This window comes from Catharus ustulatus, chromosome 32, assembly GCF_009819885.2.
Source record: "Catharus ustulatus isolate bCatUst1 chromosome 32, bCatUst1.pri.v2, whole genome shotgun sequence".
NCBI classification, from domain to species: Eukaryota; Metazoa; Chordata; class Aves; order Passeriformes; family Turdidae; genus Catharus; species Catharus ustulatus.
Genome location: NC_046252.1, coordinates 1,446,263 through 1,463,650, shown reverse-complemented (window position 1 = coordinate 1,463,650; position 17,388 = coordinate 1,446,263). Strand labels below are relative to the sequence as shown.

At 57.0% G+C, this 17,388-nt stretch overlaps 1 protein-coding gene across 1 annotated transcript in view; it reads left to right on the top strand.

Annotated features, from left to right (window-relative positions):
* KDM5C (lysine demethylase 5C) overlaps positions 1-17,388 on the top strand; it is an 84,917-nt gene that overhangs the window by 25,452 nt on the left and 42,077 nt on the right. The window contains 4 exon segments of the mRNA XM_033083469.1: positions 1,604-1,785; positions 5,593-5,755; positions 5,829-5,948; positions 15,188-15,382. Of these exon segments, the coding sequence (XP_032939360.1) occupies positions 1,604-1,785; positions 5,593-5,755; positions 5,829-5,948; positions 15,188-15,382 (660 nt within the window).

The window sequence follows — 17,388 nt, the reverse complement described above, 5'->3', positions numbered from 1 at the left end:
GCAGGCAGTGGCTGGAACCTGAACGTGATGCCAGTGCTGCAGCAGTGACCCTGTCCCCATGTCCCTGTGTCCCCACTGACCTGTCCCCATGTCCCCATGTCCCCAGGAATATGCAGGCAGCGGCTGGAACCTGAACGTGATGCCAGTGCTGCAGCAGTGACCCTGTCCCTGTGTCCCCTGACCTGTCCCCATGTCCCTGTGTCCCCAGGAGTACGCAGGCAGTGGCTGGAACCTGAACGTGATGCCGGTGCTGCAGCAGTGACCCTGTCCCCATGTCCCCACTGACCTGTCCCCATGTCCCCATGTCCCCACTGACCTGTCCCCATGTCCCCATGTCCCCTGACCTGTCCCCATGTCCCTGTGTCCCCAGGAGTACGCAGGCAGTGGCTGGAACCTGAACGTGATGCCAGTGCTGTGCAGTGACCCTGTCCCTGTGTCCCAGGAGGAATGATGCCATCCCCTGTCCCCTCCTGTCCCCCCTGACCTGTCCCCATGTCCCCTCCTGTCCCCAGGAATACGCAGGCAGCGGCTGGAACCTGAACGTGATGCCAGTCCTGCAGCAGTGACCCTGTCTCCATGTCCCCCTCCTGTCCCCATGTCCCCACTGACCTGTCCCCATGTCCCCACTGACCTGTCCCCATGTCCCCTGACCTGTCCCCATGTCCCCAGGAGTACGCAGGCAGTGGCTGGAACCTGAACGTGATGCCAGTCCTGCAGCAGTGACCCTGTCCCCATGTCCCCTTACCTGTCCCCATGTCCCTGTGTCCCCCCTGACCTGTCCCCATGTCCCCAGGAGTACGCAGGCAGTGGCTGGAACCTGAACGTGATGCCAGTCCTGCAGCAGTGACCCTGTCCCCATGTCCCCATGTCCCCTGACCTGTCCCCATGTCCCCTCCTGTCCCCAGGAGTACGCAGGCAGTGGCTGGAACCTGAACGTGATGCCAGTCCTGCAGCAGTGACCCTGTCCCCATGTCCCCATGTCCCCTGACCTGTCCCCATGTCCCCTCCTGTCCCCAGGAGTACGCAGGCAGTGGCTGGAACCTGAACGTGATGCCAGTGCTGCAGCAGTGACCCTGTCCCCATGTCCCCTGACCTGTCCCCATGTCCCCTCCTGTCCCCAGGAGTACGCAGGCAGTGGCTGGAACCTGAACGTGATGCCAGTCCTGCAGCAGTGACCCTGTCCCTGTGTCCCCGTGTCCCCCCTGACCTGTCCCCATGTCCCCATGTCCCCAGGAGTACGCAGGCAGCGACTGGAACCTGAACGTGATGCCAGTGCTGCAGCAGTGACCCTGTCCCCATGTCCCCATGTCCCCACTGACCTGTCCCCATGTCCCCTGACCTGTCCCCATGTCCCCAGGAGTACGCAGGCAGTGGCTGGAACCTGAACGTGATGCCAGTCCTGCAGCAGTGACCCTGTCCCCATGTCCCCTGACCTGTCCCCTGACCTGTCCCCATGTCCCCATGTCCCCTGACCTGTCCCCTCCTGTCCCCATGTCCCCAGGAGTACGCAGGCAGCGGCTGGAACCTGAACGTGATGCCAGTGCTGCAGCAGTGACCCTGTCCCCATGTCCCCTAACCTGTCCCCATGTCCCCATGTCCCCAGGAGTACGCAGGCAGTGGCTGGAACCTGAACGTGATGCCAGTCCTGCAGCAGTCCGTGCTGTGCCACATCAACGCCGACATCTCGGGCATGAAGGTGCCCTGGCTCTACGTGGGCATGGTGTTCTCGGCCTTCTGCTGGCACATCGAGGACCACTGGAGCTACTCCATCAACTACCTCCACTGGTGGGCACTGGGGGGGCACAGGGGGGGCACTTTGGGGTGCCAGGGGGTGACTTTGGGGTGTTTGGGGTGCCAGGAGGGTGACTTTGGGGTGTTTGGGGGATGACTTTGGGGTCTGTGGAGTGCCAGGGGGTGACTTTGGGGTGTTTGGAAGGTGACTTTGGGGTCTGTGGGGTGCCAGGGGGGTGACTTTGGGGTGTTTGGGACATCTGGGGGGTGACTTTGGGCTGTTTGGGGTGCCAAGGGGTGACTTTGGGGTGTTTGGGGGGTGACTTTATGGAGTGCCAGGGAGCGACTTTGGGTGTTTGAGGGTGACTTTGGGGTGTTTGGGGTGTTTGAGACAGTGACTTTGGGGTGTTTGGGGTGTTTGAGACAGTGACTTTGGGGTGTTTGGGGTGCCAGGGGGCGACTTTGGGGTGTTTGGGCGACAACTGTGGGGTGTTTGAGGGGCAACTTTGGGGTGTTTAGGGCATCTGGGGGGTGACTTTGGGGTGGTCAGGGAGGTGATTTTGGGGTCTGTGGGGTGCCAGGGAGGTGACTTTGGGGTGGTTGGGGGGCATTTGGGGGTGACTTTGGGGTCTGTGGGGTGCCAGGAGGGTGACTTTGGGGTGTTTGAGGGGTGACTTTGGGGTCTGTGGGGTGTTTGGGGGGTGACTTTGGGGTGTTTGGGGTGCCAGGGGGTGACTTTGGGGTGTTTGGAAGGTGACTTTGGGGTGTTTAGGGGGTGACTTTGGGGTCTGTGGGGTGCCAGGGGGTGACTTTGGGGTGTTTGGATGCCCAGGGGGTGATTTGGGTGCCTAGGAGGGGCAATTTTGGGGCATTTTGGATACCCAGGGGTGCAACTTTGGGGTGTTTGGGGTGCCAGGTGAACCACTTTGGGGCATTTGGATGCCCAGAGATGTGATATTGGGGCATTTGGATGCTCAGGAAAACAACTTTGGGGTGTTTGGGGTGCCAGGGGGGTGACTTTGGGGTGTTTGGGGTGCCAGGGGGGTGACTTTGGGGTGTTTAGGGGGCAACTGTGGGGTGTTTGAGGGGTGACTTTGGGGTGTTTAGGGCATCTAGGGGATGACTTTGGGGTGTTTGGGGTGCCAGGGGGGTGACTTTGGGGTGTTTGGGGGTGACTTTGGGGTGTTTGGGGTGCCAGGTGAGCGACTTTGGGGCATTTGGATGCCCAGAGATGGGATATTGGGGCATTTGGATGCTCAGGAACACAACTTTGGGGTGTTTGGGGTGCCAGGTGGGCCAATTTTGGGGCATTTGGATGCCCAGAGATGTGATATTGGGGCATTTGGATGCTCAGGAAAACAACTTTGGGGTGTTTGGGGTGCCAGGGAGTGACTTTGGGGTGTTTAGGGGGCAACTGTGGGGTGTTTGAGGGGTAACTTTGGGGTGTTTAGGGCATCTAGGGGATGACTTTGGGGTGTTTAGGTGGTCAGGGGTGCACTGAGGCGGTTTTTGGGGTGGTACAGGGTGAGATAAAGAGGGTTTTGGGGTGCACTGAGGTTTTTGGGGTCCCCCAGGAGTGAGCCCAAGACCTGGTATGGGGTGGAATAAGGAGGTTTAGGGTGGGATGAGAAGATTTTGGGGTGGTACAGGATGGGATTGAGGAGATTTTGGGGTGGTACAGGATACACTCAGCAGGTTTTTGGGGTACACTAAGAAGATTTTTGGGGTACACTCAGCAGGTTTTTGGGGTGGTACAGGGTGGGATAAGGAGGAGGTTTTTGGGGTGCACTCAGCAGGTTTTTGGGGTGGTACAGGGTGGGATAAGGAGGAGGTTTTTGGGGTGCACTCAGCAGGTTTTTGGGGTGGTACAGGGTGGGATAAGGAGGAGGTTTTTGGGGTGCACTCAGCAGGTTTTTGGGGTGGGATAAGGAGGTTTTTAGGGTACACTGAGGAGGTTTTTGGGGTGGTGCAGGGTGGGATAAGGAGGTTTTTAGGGTACACTGAGCAGGTTTTTGGGGCACACTGAGGAGGTTTTTGGGGTCCCCAGGGGCGAGCCCAAGACCTGGTACGGGCTGAAATGAGGAGGTTTTGGGGTGGTACAGGGTACACTCAGCAGGTTTTTGGGGTGGGATAAGGAGGTTTTTGGGGTACACTGAGGAGGGTTTTGGGGTGGTACAGGATGGGAGGAGGAGGTTTTTGGGGTGGTACAAGGTGGGATAAGGAAGTTTTTGGGGCACACTGTGGAGGTTTTTGGGGTACACTCAGTAGGTTTTTGAGGTACACCCAGGGGTGAGCCCAAGACCTGGTATGGGGTGAGATGAGGAGGTTTTGGGGTGGTACAGGGTACACTGAGCAGGTTTTTGGGGTGGGATAAGGAGGTTTTTGGGATGCATGAGGAGAGTTTTGGGGTGGTACAGGATGGGATGAGGTTTTTGGGGTACACTGAGGAGGTTTTTGGGGTCCCCAGGGGTGAGCCCAAGACCTGGTACAGGGTGGGATGAGGAGATTTTGGGGTGATACAGGGTGGGATGAGGAGGTTTTTGGGGTGGGATAAGGAGGTTTTTGGGGTGCACTGAGCAGGTTTTTGGGGTCCCCCCAGGGGTGAGCCCAAGAGCTGGTACAGGGTGGGATGAGGAGGTTTTTGGGGTGGTACAGGATGGAATGAGTGGGTTTTTGGGGTGGGATAAAGAGATTTTGGGGTGGTACAGGAATGGATGAGGAGGTTTTTGGGGTGCACTGAGGAGGTTTTTGGGGTCCCCAGGGGTGAGCCCAAGACCTGGTACGGGGTGGGATGAGGAGATTTTTGGGGTGGGATAAGCAGGTTTTTGGGGTGCACTGAGCAGGTTTTTGGGGTTCCCCCCAGGGGTCAGCCCAAGACCTGGTACGGGGTGGGATGAGGAATTTTTTGGGGTGCACTGAGGAGGTTTTTGGGGTGCACTGAGCAGGTTTTTGGGGCACACTGAGCAGGTTTTTGGGGTGCACTGAGCAGGTTTTTGGGGTCCCCAGGGGTGAGCCCAAGACCTGGTACAGGATGGGATGAGGAGATTTTTGGGGTGGTACAGGATGGGATAAGGAGGTTTTTGGGGTAGTATGGGGTGGGATGAGGAGGTTTTTGGGGTACACTGCGAACGTTTTTGGGGCACACTGAGGAGGTTTTTGGGGTCCCCAGGGGCGAGCCCAAGACCTGGTACGGTGTGGGATGAGGAGGTTTATGGGGTGGTACAGGATGGGATAAGGAGGTTTTTGGGGTGCACTGAGCAGGTTTTTGGGCTCCCCAGGGGCGAGCCCAAGACTTGGTACAGGATGGGATGAGGAGGTTTATGGGGTGGTACAGGATACACTCAGCAGGTTTTTGGGGTACACTAAGAAGATTTTTGGGGTACACTCAGCAGGTTTTTGGGGTGGTACAGGGTGGGATAAGGAGAAGGTTTTTGGGGTGCACTGAGCAGGTTTTTGGGGTTCCCCCCAGGTGTCAGCCCAAGACCTGGTACAGGGTGGGATGAGGAGTTTTTTGGGATGGGATAAGGAGATTTTGGGGTGGTACAGGGTGGGATAAGGAAGTTTTTGGGGCACACTGAGGAGGTTTTTGGGGTACACTCAGCAGGTTTTTGGGGTGGTACAGGGTGGGATAAGGAAGTTTTTGGGGTGCACTGAGCAGGTTTTTGGGGTGCACTGAGGAGGTTTTTGGGGTGGTGCAGGGTGGGATAAGGAGGTTTTTGGGGTACACTCAGCAGGTTTTTGAGGTGCACTGAGCAGGTTTTTGGGGTGCACTGAGGAGGTTTTTGGGGTGCACTGAGGAGGTTTTTGGGGTGCACTGAGCAGGTTTTTGGGGTGCACTGAGCAGGTTTTTGGGGTCCCCAGGGGCGAGCCCAAGACCTGGTACGGCGTGCCGTCCTTCGCGGCCGAGCACCTGGAGGAGGTGATGAAGAAGTTGACGCCGGAGCTGTTCGAGAGCCAGCCCGACCTCCTGCACCAGCTGGTCACCCTCATGAACCCCAACACCCTGATGGCCCACGGTGTCCCCGTGAGTTTGGGGGTGTCCCCTGTCCCCCCCAGGCTCTGTCCCAGCCCAGGTGTGAGCCCAGGTGTGTCCCCAGGTGGTGCGGACCAACCAATGCGCCGGCGAGTTCGTCATCACCTTCCCCCGCGCCTACCACAGCGGCTTCAACCAGGGCTACAACTTTGCTGAGGCTGTCAACTTCTGCACAGCTGACTGGGTGAGCTCTGGGGGGCTCCAAAATGTCTGGGGAGGGGCACCAAAAGTACCTGAGGGGGTCACAGAAAGCTGGGGGAATCAACAGAAAAAAAATTGGGGGAGAGCGAAGAAAAGCGATCATGGAAAAACAGCGAAATCTGGGGGTGGAGGGTATAAAAGGAAAGGAGAATTCAAATTTTAGGGGGGTTAAAAAGTACCTGGGGGGCATAAAAATATCTGGGGAGGGGCACAAAAAATACCTGAGGGGGTCACAGAAAACTGGGGGAATCAACAAAAATAAAATTGGGGAGGGTGAAGAAAAGCGATCATGGAAAAACAGTGAAGTCTGGAGGTGGAGGATGTAAAAAAATGGAGAATTCAAAATTTAGAGGGGATAAAAAGGACCTGGGGGGCATATAAATATCTGGGGAGGGGCACAAAAAATACCTGAGGGGGTCACAGAATAGCTGGGGGAATCAACAAAAAAAAAAAGGGAGAAGAGCAAAGAAAGGCATTCGTGGAAAAACAGCGAAGTCGGGGGGTGGTGGGTGTAAAAAAATGGAGAATTCAAATTTTTAGGGGGGTTAAAAGTGCCTGGGGGGCATAAAATTATCTGAGGAGGGCCACAAAAAGTACCTGAGGGGGTCACAGAATAGCTGGGGGAATCAACAAAAATAAAATTGGGGGAGAGCGAAGAAAAGTGAACAGGGAATCAGTGAAATGTTGGGGTAGAGGGTATAAAAGGAAAGGAGAATTCAAAGTTTAAGGGGGTTAAGAAGTGCCTGGGGGGCTTAAAAATATCTGGGGAGGGGCACAAAAAATACCTGAGTAGGTCACAGAAAACTGGCGGAATCAACAAGAATAAAATTGGGGGAGAGCGAAGAAAAGCGATCATGGGAAAACAGCAAAATCTGGGGGTGGAGGGTGTAAAAAAAAAAAAATGCAAATTTTAGGGGGATTAAACAGTGCCTGGGGGGCTCCAAAATATCTGGTGAGGGGCACAAAAAGTACCTGAGGGGGTCACAGAAAGCTGGGGGAATCAACAAAAAAAAAAAGGGAGGAGAGCAAAGAAAAGCATTCGTGGAAAAACAGCGAAGTCGGGGGGTGGAGGGTGTAAAAAAAAAAAAATGCAAATTTTAGGGGGATTAAAAAGTGCTTGGGGGGCATAAAAATATCGGGGGAGGGGCAGAAAATGGAGTTGGGGGGCACAGAAAGCTGGGGGAATCAACAAAATAAAATTGGGGAGAGTGAAGAAAAGCGTTCATGGAAAAACATGGGGCTGGAGGGTGTAAAAAAATGGAGAATTCAAATTTTAGGGGGATTAAAAAGTGCCTGGGGGGCATAAAAATATCTGGGGAGGGGCACAAAATGGAGCTGGGGGGCACAGAAAGCTGGGGGAATCAACAAGAATAAAATTGGGGAGGGTGAAGAAAAGCGTTCATGGAAAAACAGTGAAGTCGGGGGGTGGAGGGTGTAAAAGGAAAGGAGAATTCAAATTTTAGGGGGGTTAAAAGTACCTGGGGGGCATAAAAATATCGGGGAGGGGCAGAAAATGGAGCTGAGGGGCACAGAAAACTGGGGGAATCAACAAAAATAAAATTGGGGAGGGTGAAGAAAGGCATCCAAGGAAAAACAATGAAATCTGGGGGTAGAGGGCATAAAAAAGGGAGAATTCAAAATTTGGGGGGGTTAAAAAGTGCCTGGGGGCATAAAAATATCAGGGGAAGGGCAGAAAATGGAGCTAGGGGACACAGAAAGCTGGGGGAATCAACAAAAATAAAATTGGGGGAGAGCGAAGAAAAGCGATCATGGAAAAACAGCGAAGTCTGGAGGTGGAGGGTGTAAAAAAATGGAGAATTCAAATTTTAGGGGAATTAAAAAGTGCTTGGGGGGGCATAAAAATATCTGGGGAGGGGCACAAAAAGTACCTGAGGGGGCTCAGAATATCCAGGGGTATAAAAAAAATAAAAAACCTGAAGGAATGAAAAAAAAGAAAAATCTCAGGGGAACAAAAAAATTCTCCAGGTGGAGGCTCTGAAAGAATAAAAGGAACAAAAAAAATCTCAGAGAAGCCCCAAAAACTCCAGGCTGTGTTTGGGGGTGTCCCCCCAGGTTTGGGGGTGCCCAGCTGGGTTCAGGGCTGTGTTTAAGGGGAGGTCCCCCCTTTTTTGGGGTATTAGGGGCACCCCAAAAGCTCTGGGGAAGGGGTGAGGGGTGACAGGGAAGGGCACAGAGGAGTTGGGGGTGTTTAAGGGCACCCCAAAAACTTTGGGGAAGGGGTGAGGGGGGTGTTTGTGCCACCCTCAGGGGGTTCTGGAGGGGTTTAGGGTACAGGGAGCACCCCAAAATCTCCATGGGGGGGTCTGATGTTCCTTTTTTTGCCCCCCCAGGGTATCACAGGGGCAGAGCAGGAAGGGTTGGACCCACAGGGGGAAATTTTTATCCCTCTCAGGGGATCGAGAAGGGTTTGGGGGTGCAGGGGACAGCCTCACTCTTTGAGCCACGTTTCCCTGGCAGGGTTCAGGACTCTCTTTAAAGGGTTTTGGGGGGTCCCCCCATTTTTGTGGCACCCCCTGACCCCCTTTCCAGCTCCCTGCAGGCCGTCAGTGCATCGAACACTGCCCAGTTGAGTTCATGGGGGGATTCCCAGATTTGGGGGTTCAGCTCTGGGGATGCCCAGCTGGGTTCAGGGCTGTGTTTAGGGGTTCCCCAGATTTTGGGCCCCCCCTGACCCCCATTGCAGCTCCCTGCAGGCCGTCAGTGCATCGAGCACTGCCCTGTCAGTGACACAGGGGGTTCAGCCCTTGTTTTAGGGCTGTGTTTAGGGGTTCCCCCAGATTTTGGGGATCCTCTGATCCCCATTCCAGCTCCCTGCAGGCCGACAGTGCATCGAGCACTGCCCTGTCAGTGACACAGGGGGTTCCCAGGTTTGGGGATGCTCAGCTCTGGGTTCAGGGCTGTGTTTAGGGTGTCCCCCCATTTTTGGGGACCCCCTGACCCCCATTGCAGCTCCCTGCAGGCTGTCAGTGCATCGAGCACTGCCCTGTCAGTGACACAAGGGGTTCCCAGGTTTGGGGGTGCCCAGCTCAGTTCAGGGCTGTGTTTAGGGTGTCCCCCCATTTTTGGGATCCCCTGACCCCCTTTCCAACTCCCTGCAGGCAGGCAGTGCATCGAGCATTACCTGATCTGGGGGTACAGAGGGGTTCCAAGGTTTGGGGGTTCAGCAGCTGGGTTCAGGGCTGTGTTTAGGGTGTCCCCCAGATTTTGGGAATGCCCTGACCCCCTCTCCAGCTCCCTGCAGACCGACAGTGCATCGAGCACTGCCCTGTCAGTGACACAGAGGGATATCTCAGATTTGGGGGTTCAGCTCTGGGGATGCCCAGCTGGGTTCAGGGCTGTGTTTAGGGTGTCCCCCCAGATTTTGGGGCCCCCCTGACCCCCTTTTCAGCTCCCTACAGGCCGTCAGTGCATCGAGCACTGCCCAGTTGAGTTCATGGGGGGGTTCCCAGGTTTGGGGGTGCCCAGCTGGGTTCAGGCTGTGTAGAGGTTCCCCCAGATTTTGAGAATGCTCTGACCCCCTTTGCAGCTCCCTGCAGGCCGTCAGTACATCGAGCACTGCCCTGTCAGTGACACAGGGGGATATCTCAGATTTGGGGGTTCAGCAGCTCTGGTTCAGGACTATGTTCAGAGGTTCCCCCAGATTTTTGTGACCCCCTGACCCCCTCTCCAGCTCCCTGCAGGCCGACAGTGCATCGAGCATTACCTGCTCTGGGGGTACAGAGGGGTTCCCAGGTTTGGGGGTGCCCAGCTGGGTTCAGGGTGGTGTTTAGAAGGTTTTGTGGGTCCCCCCATTTTTGTGGCCCCCCTGACCCCCTTTGCAGCTCCCTGCAGGCCGTCAGTGCATCGAGCACTACTCAGTTGAGTTCATGGGGGATTCCCAGGTTTGGGGGTGCCCAGCTCAGTTCAGGGTTGTGTTTAGGGGTTCCCCCAGATTTTGGGGCCCCCCTGACCCCCGTTACAGCTCCCTGCAGGCCGTCACTGCATTGAGCACTGCCCTCTTCAGTGACACAGGGGGTTCAGCCCTTGTTTTAGGGCTGTGTTTAGGGGTTCCCCCCGATTTTGGGGATCCTCTGATCCCCATTCCAACTCCCTGCAGGCCGTCAGTGCATTGAGCACTACCCAGTTCTGTACATGGGGGGGATTCCCAGATTTGGGGGTTCAGCTCTGGGGGTGCCCAACTGGGGTCAGGGATGTGTTCAGAGGGTTTAGGGGTTCCCCCAGATTTTGGGGACCCCCTGACCCCCTTTGCAGCTCCCTACAGGCCATCAGTGCATCGAGCACTGCCCTGTCAGTGACACAGGGGGTTCCCAGGTTTGGAGGTACCCAGCTGGGTTCAGGGCTGTGTTTAGGGTGTCCCCCAGATTTTGGGAATGTTCTGACCCCCTCTCCAGCTCCCTGCAGGCCGTCAGTGCATCGAGCACTGCCCTGTCAGTGACACAGGGGGTTCAGCCCTGGGTTCAGGGCTGTGTTTAGGGGTTCCCCAGATTTTGGGAATGCTCTGACCCCCATTCCAGCTCCCTGCAGGCCGTGAGTGCATCAAGCACTGCCCAGTTGAGTTCATGGGGGATTCCCAGGTTTGGGGGTTCAGCCCTACAATTTGAGCCACGTTTCCCTGGCAGGGTTCAGGACTCAGTTTAAAGGGTTTTGAGGGTCCCCCCATTTTTGGGGACCCCCTGACCCCGTTGCAGCTCCCTGCAGGCCGTCAGTGCATCGAGCACTGCCCTGGCAGTGACACAGGGGGTTCCCAGGTTAGGGGGTTCAGCTCTGCAGTTTGAGCCAGGTTTCCCTGGCAGGGTTCAGGACTCTGTTTAAAGGGTTTTGTGGGTCCCCCCATTTTTGTGGCCCCCCTGACCCCCTTTCCAGCTCCCTGCAGGCCTTCAGTGCATCAAGCACTGCCCAGTTGAGTTCGTGGGGGGGTTCCCAGGTTTGGGGATGCTCAGCTGGGTTCAGGGATGTGTTCAGAGGGTTTAGAGGTTCCCCCATTTTTGGGGACCCCCTGACCCCCATTTCAGCTCCCTGCAGGCTGACAGTGCATCGAGCACTGCCCTGGCAGTGACACAGGGAGTTCAGCTCTGGTTCAGGGCTGTGTTTAGGGGTTCCCCAGATTTTGAGAATGCTCTGATCCCCATTTCAGCTCCCTGCAGGCCGACAGTGCATCGAGCACTACTCAGTTGAGTTCATGGGGGGATTCCCAGATTTGGGGGTTCAGCTCTGGGGGTGCCCAGCTGGGGTCAGGGCTGTGTTTAGAGGTTCCCCCAGACTTTCAGGACCCCCTGACCCCCATTTCAGCTCCCTGCAGGCTGTCAGTGCATCGAGCACTGCCCTGTCAGTGACACAGGGGGTTCAGCCCTGGGTTCAGGGCTGTGTTTAGGGTGTCCCCCAGATTTTGGGAATGCTCTGACCCCCTCTCCAGCTCCCTGCAGGCAGACAGTGCCTCGAGCACTGCCCAGTTGAATTCATGGGGGTTTTCCAGGTTTGGGGATGCTCAGCTCTGGTTCAGGGCTGTGTTTAGGGGTTCCCCCAGATTTTTGTGACCCCCTGACCCCCTTTTCAGCTCCCTGCAGGCCGCCAGTGCATCGAGCACTGCCCTGTCAGTGACACAGGGGGTTCCCAGGTTTGGGGGTGCCCAGCTGGGGTCAGGACTATGTTTAGGGTGTCCCCCAGATTTTGGTGACCCCCTGACCCCCATTTCAGCTCCCTGCAGGCAGACAGTGCATCGAGCACTGCCCTGTTGAATTCATGGGGGGGTTCCCAGATTTGGGGGTTCAGCTCTGGGGGTGCCCAGCTGGGTTCAGGGCTGTGTTTAGGGGTTCCCCAGATTTTGGGAATGCTCTGATCCCCTCTCCAGCTCCCTGCAGGCCGTCAGTGCATCGAGCACTGCCCTGTCAGTGACACTGGGGGTTCAGCCCTGGGTTCAGGGCTGTGTTTAGGGTGTCCCCCAGATTTTTGTGACCCCCTGACCCCCCTTACAGCTCCCTGCAGGCCGTCAGTGCATCGAGCACTGCCCAGTTGAATTCATGGGGGTTTTCCAGGTTTGGGGATGCTCAGCTCTGGTTCAGGGCTGTGTTTAGGGGTTCCCCCAGATTTTGTGACCCCCCTGACCCCTGTTACAGCTCCCTGCAGGCCGACAGTGCATCGAGCACTGCCCTGTCAGTGACACAGGGGGTTCAGCCCTGGGTTCAGGGCTGTGTTTAGGGTGTCCCCCAGATTTTTGTGACCCCCTGACCCCCCTTACAGCTCCCTGCAGGCCGTCAGTGCATCGAGCACTACCCAGTTGAATTCATGGGGGTGTTCCCAGGTTTGGGGGTTCAGCTCTGGGGGTGCCCAGCTGGGTTCAGGGCTGTGTTTAGGGTGTCCCCCAGATTTTGGGGCCCCCCTGACCCCCGTTACAGCTCCCTGCAGGCCGTCAGTGCATCGAGCACTGCCCAGTTGAATTCATGGGGGTTTTCCAGGTTTGGGGGTTCCCAGCTGGGTTCAGGGCTGTGTTTAGGGTGTCCCCCCAGATTTTGGGAATGCTCTGATCCCCATTCCAGCTCCCTGCAGGCCATCAGTGCATCGAGCATTACCTGGTCTGGGGGTACAGAGGGGTTCCCAGCTTTGGGGGTGCCCAGCTGGGTTCAGGGCTGTGTTTAGGGTGTCCCCCCAGATTTTGGGCCCCCCCTGACCCCCTCTCCAGCTCCCTGCAGGCTGTCAGTGCAGCGAGCATTGCCCTGTTGAGTTCATGGGGGGTTCCCAGGTTTGGGGGTTCAGCCCTGCAGTTTGAGCCAGGTTTCCCTGGCAGGGTTCAGGACTCTCTTTAAAGGGTTTTGAGGGTCTCCCCATTTTTGGGACCCCCTGACCCCCTTTCCAAATCCCTGCAGGCCAACAGTGCATCGAGCACTGTCAGTGCCCAGCTCCATTCAGTGCATGGGAGGTGTTCCCAGGTTTGGGGGTTCCCAGGTTTGGGAGTGTTCAACTAGGTTCAAGGTGGGGTTTAGAAGGTTTTGGGGGTTCCCCCATTTTTGGGCCCCCCCTGACCCCTGTTACAGCTCCCTGCAGGCCGACAGTGCATCGAGCACTGCCCTGGCAGTGACACAGGGGGTTCAGGGCTGTGTTTAGGGTGTCCCCCTGTGTTTTTGGCTGTGTTTTTGGGGACCCCCTGACCCCCTTTCCAGTTCCCTGCAGGCAGACAGTGCATCAAGCACTGCCCTGTCAGTGCCCAGCTCCATTCAGTGCATGGGGGGTTCCCAGGTTTGGGGGTGCCCAGCTGGGTTCAGGGCTGTGTTTCGGGGTTCCCCCAGATTTTGGGAATGCTCTGACTCCCGTTGCAGCTCCCTGCAGGCCGTCAGTGCATCGAACACTGCCCTGTCAGTGACACAGGGGGTTCCCAGGTTTGGGGATACAGCCCTGGGGGTTCAGCTCTGGTTCAGGGCTGTGTTTAGGGGTCCCCCAGATTTTGAGAATGCTCTGACCCCCTCTCCAGCTCCCTGCAGGCCGTCAGTGCATTGAGCACTGCTCAGTTCAGTGCATGGTGGGGTTCCAAGGTTTGGAGGTTCAGCAACTGGGTTTAGGGCTGTGTTTAGGGTGTCCCCCAGATTCTGGGGACCCCCTGACCCCCTTTCCAGCTCCCTGCAGGCAGACAGTGCATCGAGCACTGCCAGTCAGTGACACAGCGGGTTCCCAGGTTTGGGGATACAGCCCTGGGGGTTCAGCCCTTGTTTTAGGGCTGTGTTTAGGGTGTCCCCCCGATTTTTGGGACCCCCTGACCCCCGTTGCAGATCCCTGCAGGCCGTCAGTGCATCGAGCACTGCCCTGTCAGTGACACAGGGAGTTCAGCAGCTGCGTTCATGGCTGTGTTTAGGGTGTCCCCCAGATTTTTGGGCCCCCCCTGACCCCCGTTGCAGCTCCCTGCAGGCCGTCAGTGCATTGAGCACTGTCAGTGCCCAGCTCCATTCAGTGCATGGGGGTGTTCCCAGATTTGGGGGTTCAGCCCTGGGGATGCCCAGCTGGGTTCAGGACTGTGTTTAGGGTGTCCCCCAGATTTTGGGAATGCTCTGATCCCCTCTCCAGCTCCCTGCAGGCCGTCAGTGCATCGAGCACTGCCCTGTCAGTGACACAGGGGGTTCAGCTCTGGTTCAGGACTATGTTTAGGGGTTCCCCAGATTTTGAGAATGCTCTGACCCCCGTTGCAGCTCCCTGCAGGCCAACAGTGCATCGAGCACTGCCCTGCCAGTGACACAGAGAAATATCTCAGATTTGGGGGTTCAGCAGCTCTGGTTCAGGACTATGTTTAGAGGTTCCCCCAGACTTTCAGGACCCCCTGACCCCCATTTCAGCTCCCTGCAGGCCGCCAGTGCAGCGAGCATTGCCCTGTTGAGTTCATGGGGGGTTCCCAGGTTTGGGAGTTCAGCTCTGCAGTTTGAGCCAGGTTTCCCTGGCAGGGTTCATGGCTGTGTTTTGAGGTTCCCCCAGATTTTGGACCCCCCCTGACCCCCGTTGCAGCTCCCTGCAGGCCGTCAGTGCATCGAGCATTACCTGATCTGGGGGTACAGAGGGCTTCCAAGGTTTGGGGGTTCAGCCCTGGGTTCAGGGCTGTGTTTAGGGGTTCCCCAGATTTTGAGAACGCTCTGATCCCCTCTCCAGCTCCCTGCAGGCAGACAGTGCATCGAGCACTGCCCTGGCAGTGACACAGGGGGTTCAGCCCTTGTTTTAGGGCTGTGTTTAGAGGTTCCCCCCGATTTTGGGGATCCTCTGATCCCCATTCCAGCTCCCTGCAGGCCGTCAGTGCATCGAGCACTACCCAGTTGAATTCATGGGGGGGTTCCCAGGTTTGGGGGTGGCCAGCTGGGTTCATGGTTGTGTTTAGGGTGTCCCCCAGATTTTGAGAATGCTCTGACCCCTGTTACAGCTCCCTGCAGGCTGTCAGTGCATCGAGCACTGCCCAGTTGAGTTCATGGGGGGTTCCCAGGTTTGGGAGTTCAGCTCTGCAGTTTGAGCCAGGTTTCCCTGGCAGGGTTCATGGCTGTGTTTAGGGGTCCCCCAGATTTTGAGAACGCTCTGATCCCCTCTCCAGCTCCCTGCAGGCCGTCAGTGCATCGAGCACTGCCCTGGCAGTGACACAGGGGGTTCCCAGGTTTGGGGGTGCCCAGCTGGGTTCAGGATGGTGTTTAGAAGGTTTTGTGGGTCCCCCCATTTTTGTGGCCCCCCTGACCCCCATTTCAGCTCCCTGCAGGCCGCCAGTGCATCGAGCACTACCGCCGCCTGCGCCGTTACTGCGTGTTCTCGCACGAGGAGCTGATCTGTAAGATGGCCGCCAGCCCCGAGAAGCTGGACCTGAACCTGGCGGCCGCCGTGCACAAGGAGATGTTCGTGCTGGTGCAGGAGGAGCGCAAGCTGCGCAAGGCCCTGCTGGAAAAGGTGGGGACAGCCCTGGAAATGGGGGGTGGGGGGTCACCTGGGTGGGGGAGGGGTAAGGGGACATCTGGGGTGGGGTCACAGAGGGGTTGGGGGGCCTCGGAATTTCTGGGGAAAGGGTGAGGGGGATGTTTGTGTCACTCTCAGGAGGTCACAGAGGGGTTGGAGGACCCCAAAAGCTCTGGGGAATGGGTGAGGGGCGTGTTGGGGGCACCCTCCAGGGGTCACAGAGGGGTTGGGAGACCCCAAAATTTCTGGGGAAAGGGTGAGGGTTGTGTTTGTGTCACCCTGAGGGTGTCACAGAGGGGTGGGGGGAACCCAAAAGCTCCGAGGAAAGGGTGAGGGTTGTGGTTATGTCACCCTGAGGGGGTCACAGAGAAGTTGGGGGACCCTAAAAGCTCTGGGGAGGGGTGAGGGTTGTGCTTGTGTCACCCTCAGGGGGTTCAGGGTGCTGAGGGAACCCAAAAGTTCTGGAGAAGGGGTGAGGGGGGTGTTGGGGGCACCCTGAGGGGGTCACAGAAGGGTTGGGAGATCCCAAAATCTCTGGGTAAAGGGTGAGGGTTGTGTTTGTGTCACCCTGAGGGGGTTCAGGGTGCTGAGGGAACCCAAAAGTTCTGGGGAAAGGATGAGAGTTGTGTTTGTGCCACCCTCAGGGGGTCACAGAGGGTTTGGGGGACTTGAAAAGCTCTGGGGAAGGGGTGAAAGGGGTGTTAGGGGCACCCCAAAAGCTCTGGGAAAGGGTGAGGGTGGTGGTTGTGTCACCCTCAGGGGCTTGTGAGGGTGTTCAGAGTGCTGAGGGATCCCCAAAAGTTCTGGGGAAGGGGTGAGAGTTGTGGCTGTGTCACCCTGAGGGGGTTGGGAAGGGATTGAGGAACCCCAAAAGCTCTGGGGAAGGTGTGAGGGTGGTGGTTGTGTCACTCTCAGGGTGAGGGTTGTGTTTGTGTCACCCTGAGGGGGTCACAGAGGGGTTAGGGGACCCCAAAAGCTCTGGGGAAAAGGTGAGGGTTGTGTTTGTCACACTGAAGGGGTCACTGAGGGTTTGGGGGACCCCAACAACTTCAAGGAAAGGGTGAGGGTTGTGCTTGTGTCACCCTCAGGGGGTTGTGAAGGGATTGAAGAACCCCAAAAGCTCTGGGGAAGGGTGAGGGTGGTGCTTGTGTCACTCTCTGGGTGAGAGTTGTGTTTGTGCCACCCTGAGGGGGTTCTGAAGGGATTGAGGAACCCCAAAACCTCTGGGGAAGGGTTGAGGGTGGTGTTTGTATCACCCTCGGGGGATTATGGGTCCTTAGGGAACCCCAACATTTCTGGGAAAGGGGTGAGGGAGGTGTTTGTGCCACCCTGAGGGGGTCACAGAGAAGTTGGGGAACCCCAAAAGTTCTGGGGAAGGGGTGGAGAGGGGTGTTTGTCACGTTAAAGGGGTCACAGAAGGTTTGGGGGACCCCAGAATTTCTGGGGAAGGGGTGAGGGTGGTGGTTGTGTCACCCTCAGGGGGTCACAGAGAAGTTGGGGGACAACAGAAGCTTTGGGGAAAGGGTGAGAGGGGTGTTAGGGGCACCCTGAGGGGGTTATGGGTCCTTAGGGAACCCCAAAATTTCTGGGGAAGGGGTGAGAGTTGTGCTTGTGTCACCCTCAGGGGGTCACAGAGGGTTGGGGGGACCCCAAAAGCTCCGAGGAAAGGGTGAGGGTTGTGGTTATGTCACCCTGAGGGGGTCACAGAGGGGTTGGGGAACCCCAGAATTTCTGGGGAAGGAGTGAGGGTTGTGTTTGTGTCGCCCTCAGGGGGTTCTGAAGGGATTGAGGAACCCCAAAAAGCTCTGGGGAGAGGGTGGGAGGGAAGTTTGTGTCACCCTCAGGGAGTTATGGGTCCTTAGGGAACCCCAAAATTTCTGGGGAAAGTGTGAGGGGGGTGTTAGGGGCACTCTCAGGGGGTCACAGAGGGGTTGGGGGCCCCAAAAGCTCTGAGGAAGGGGTGAGGGTGGTGGTTGTGTCACCCTGAGGGGATTATGGAG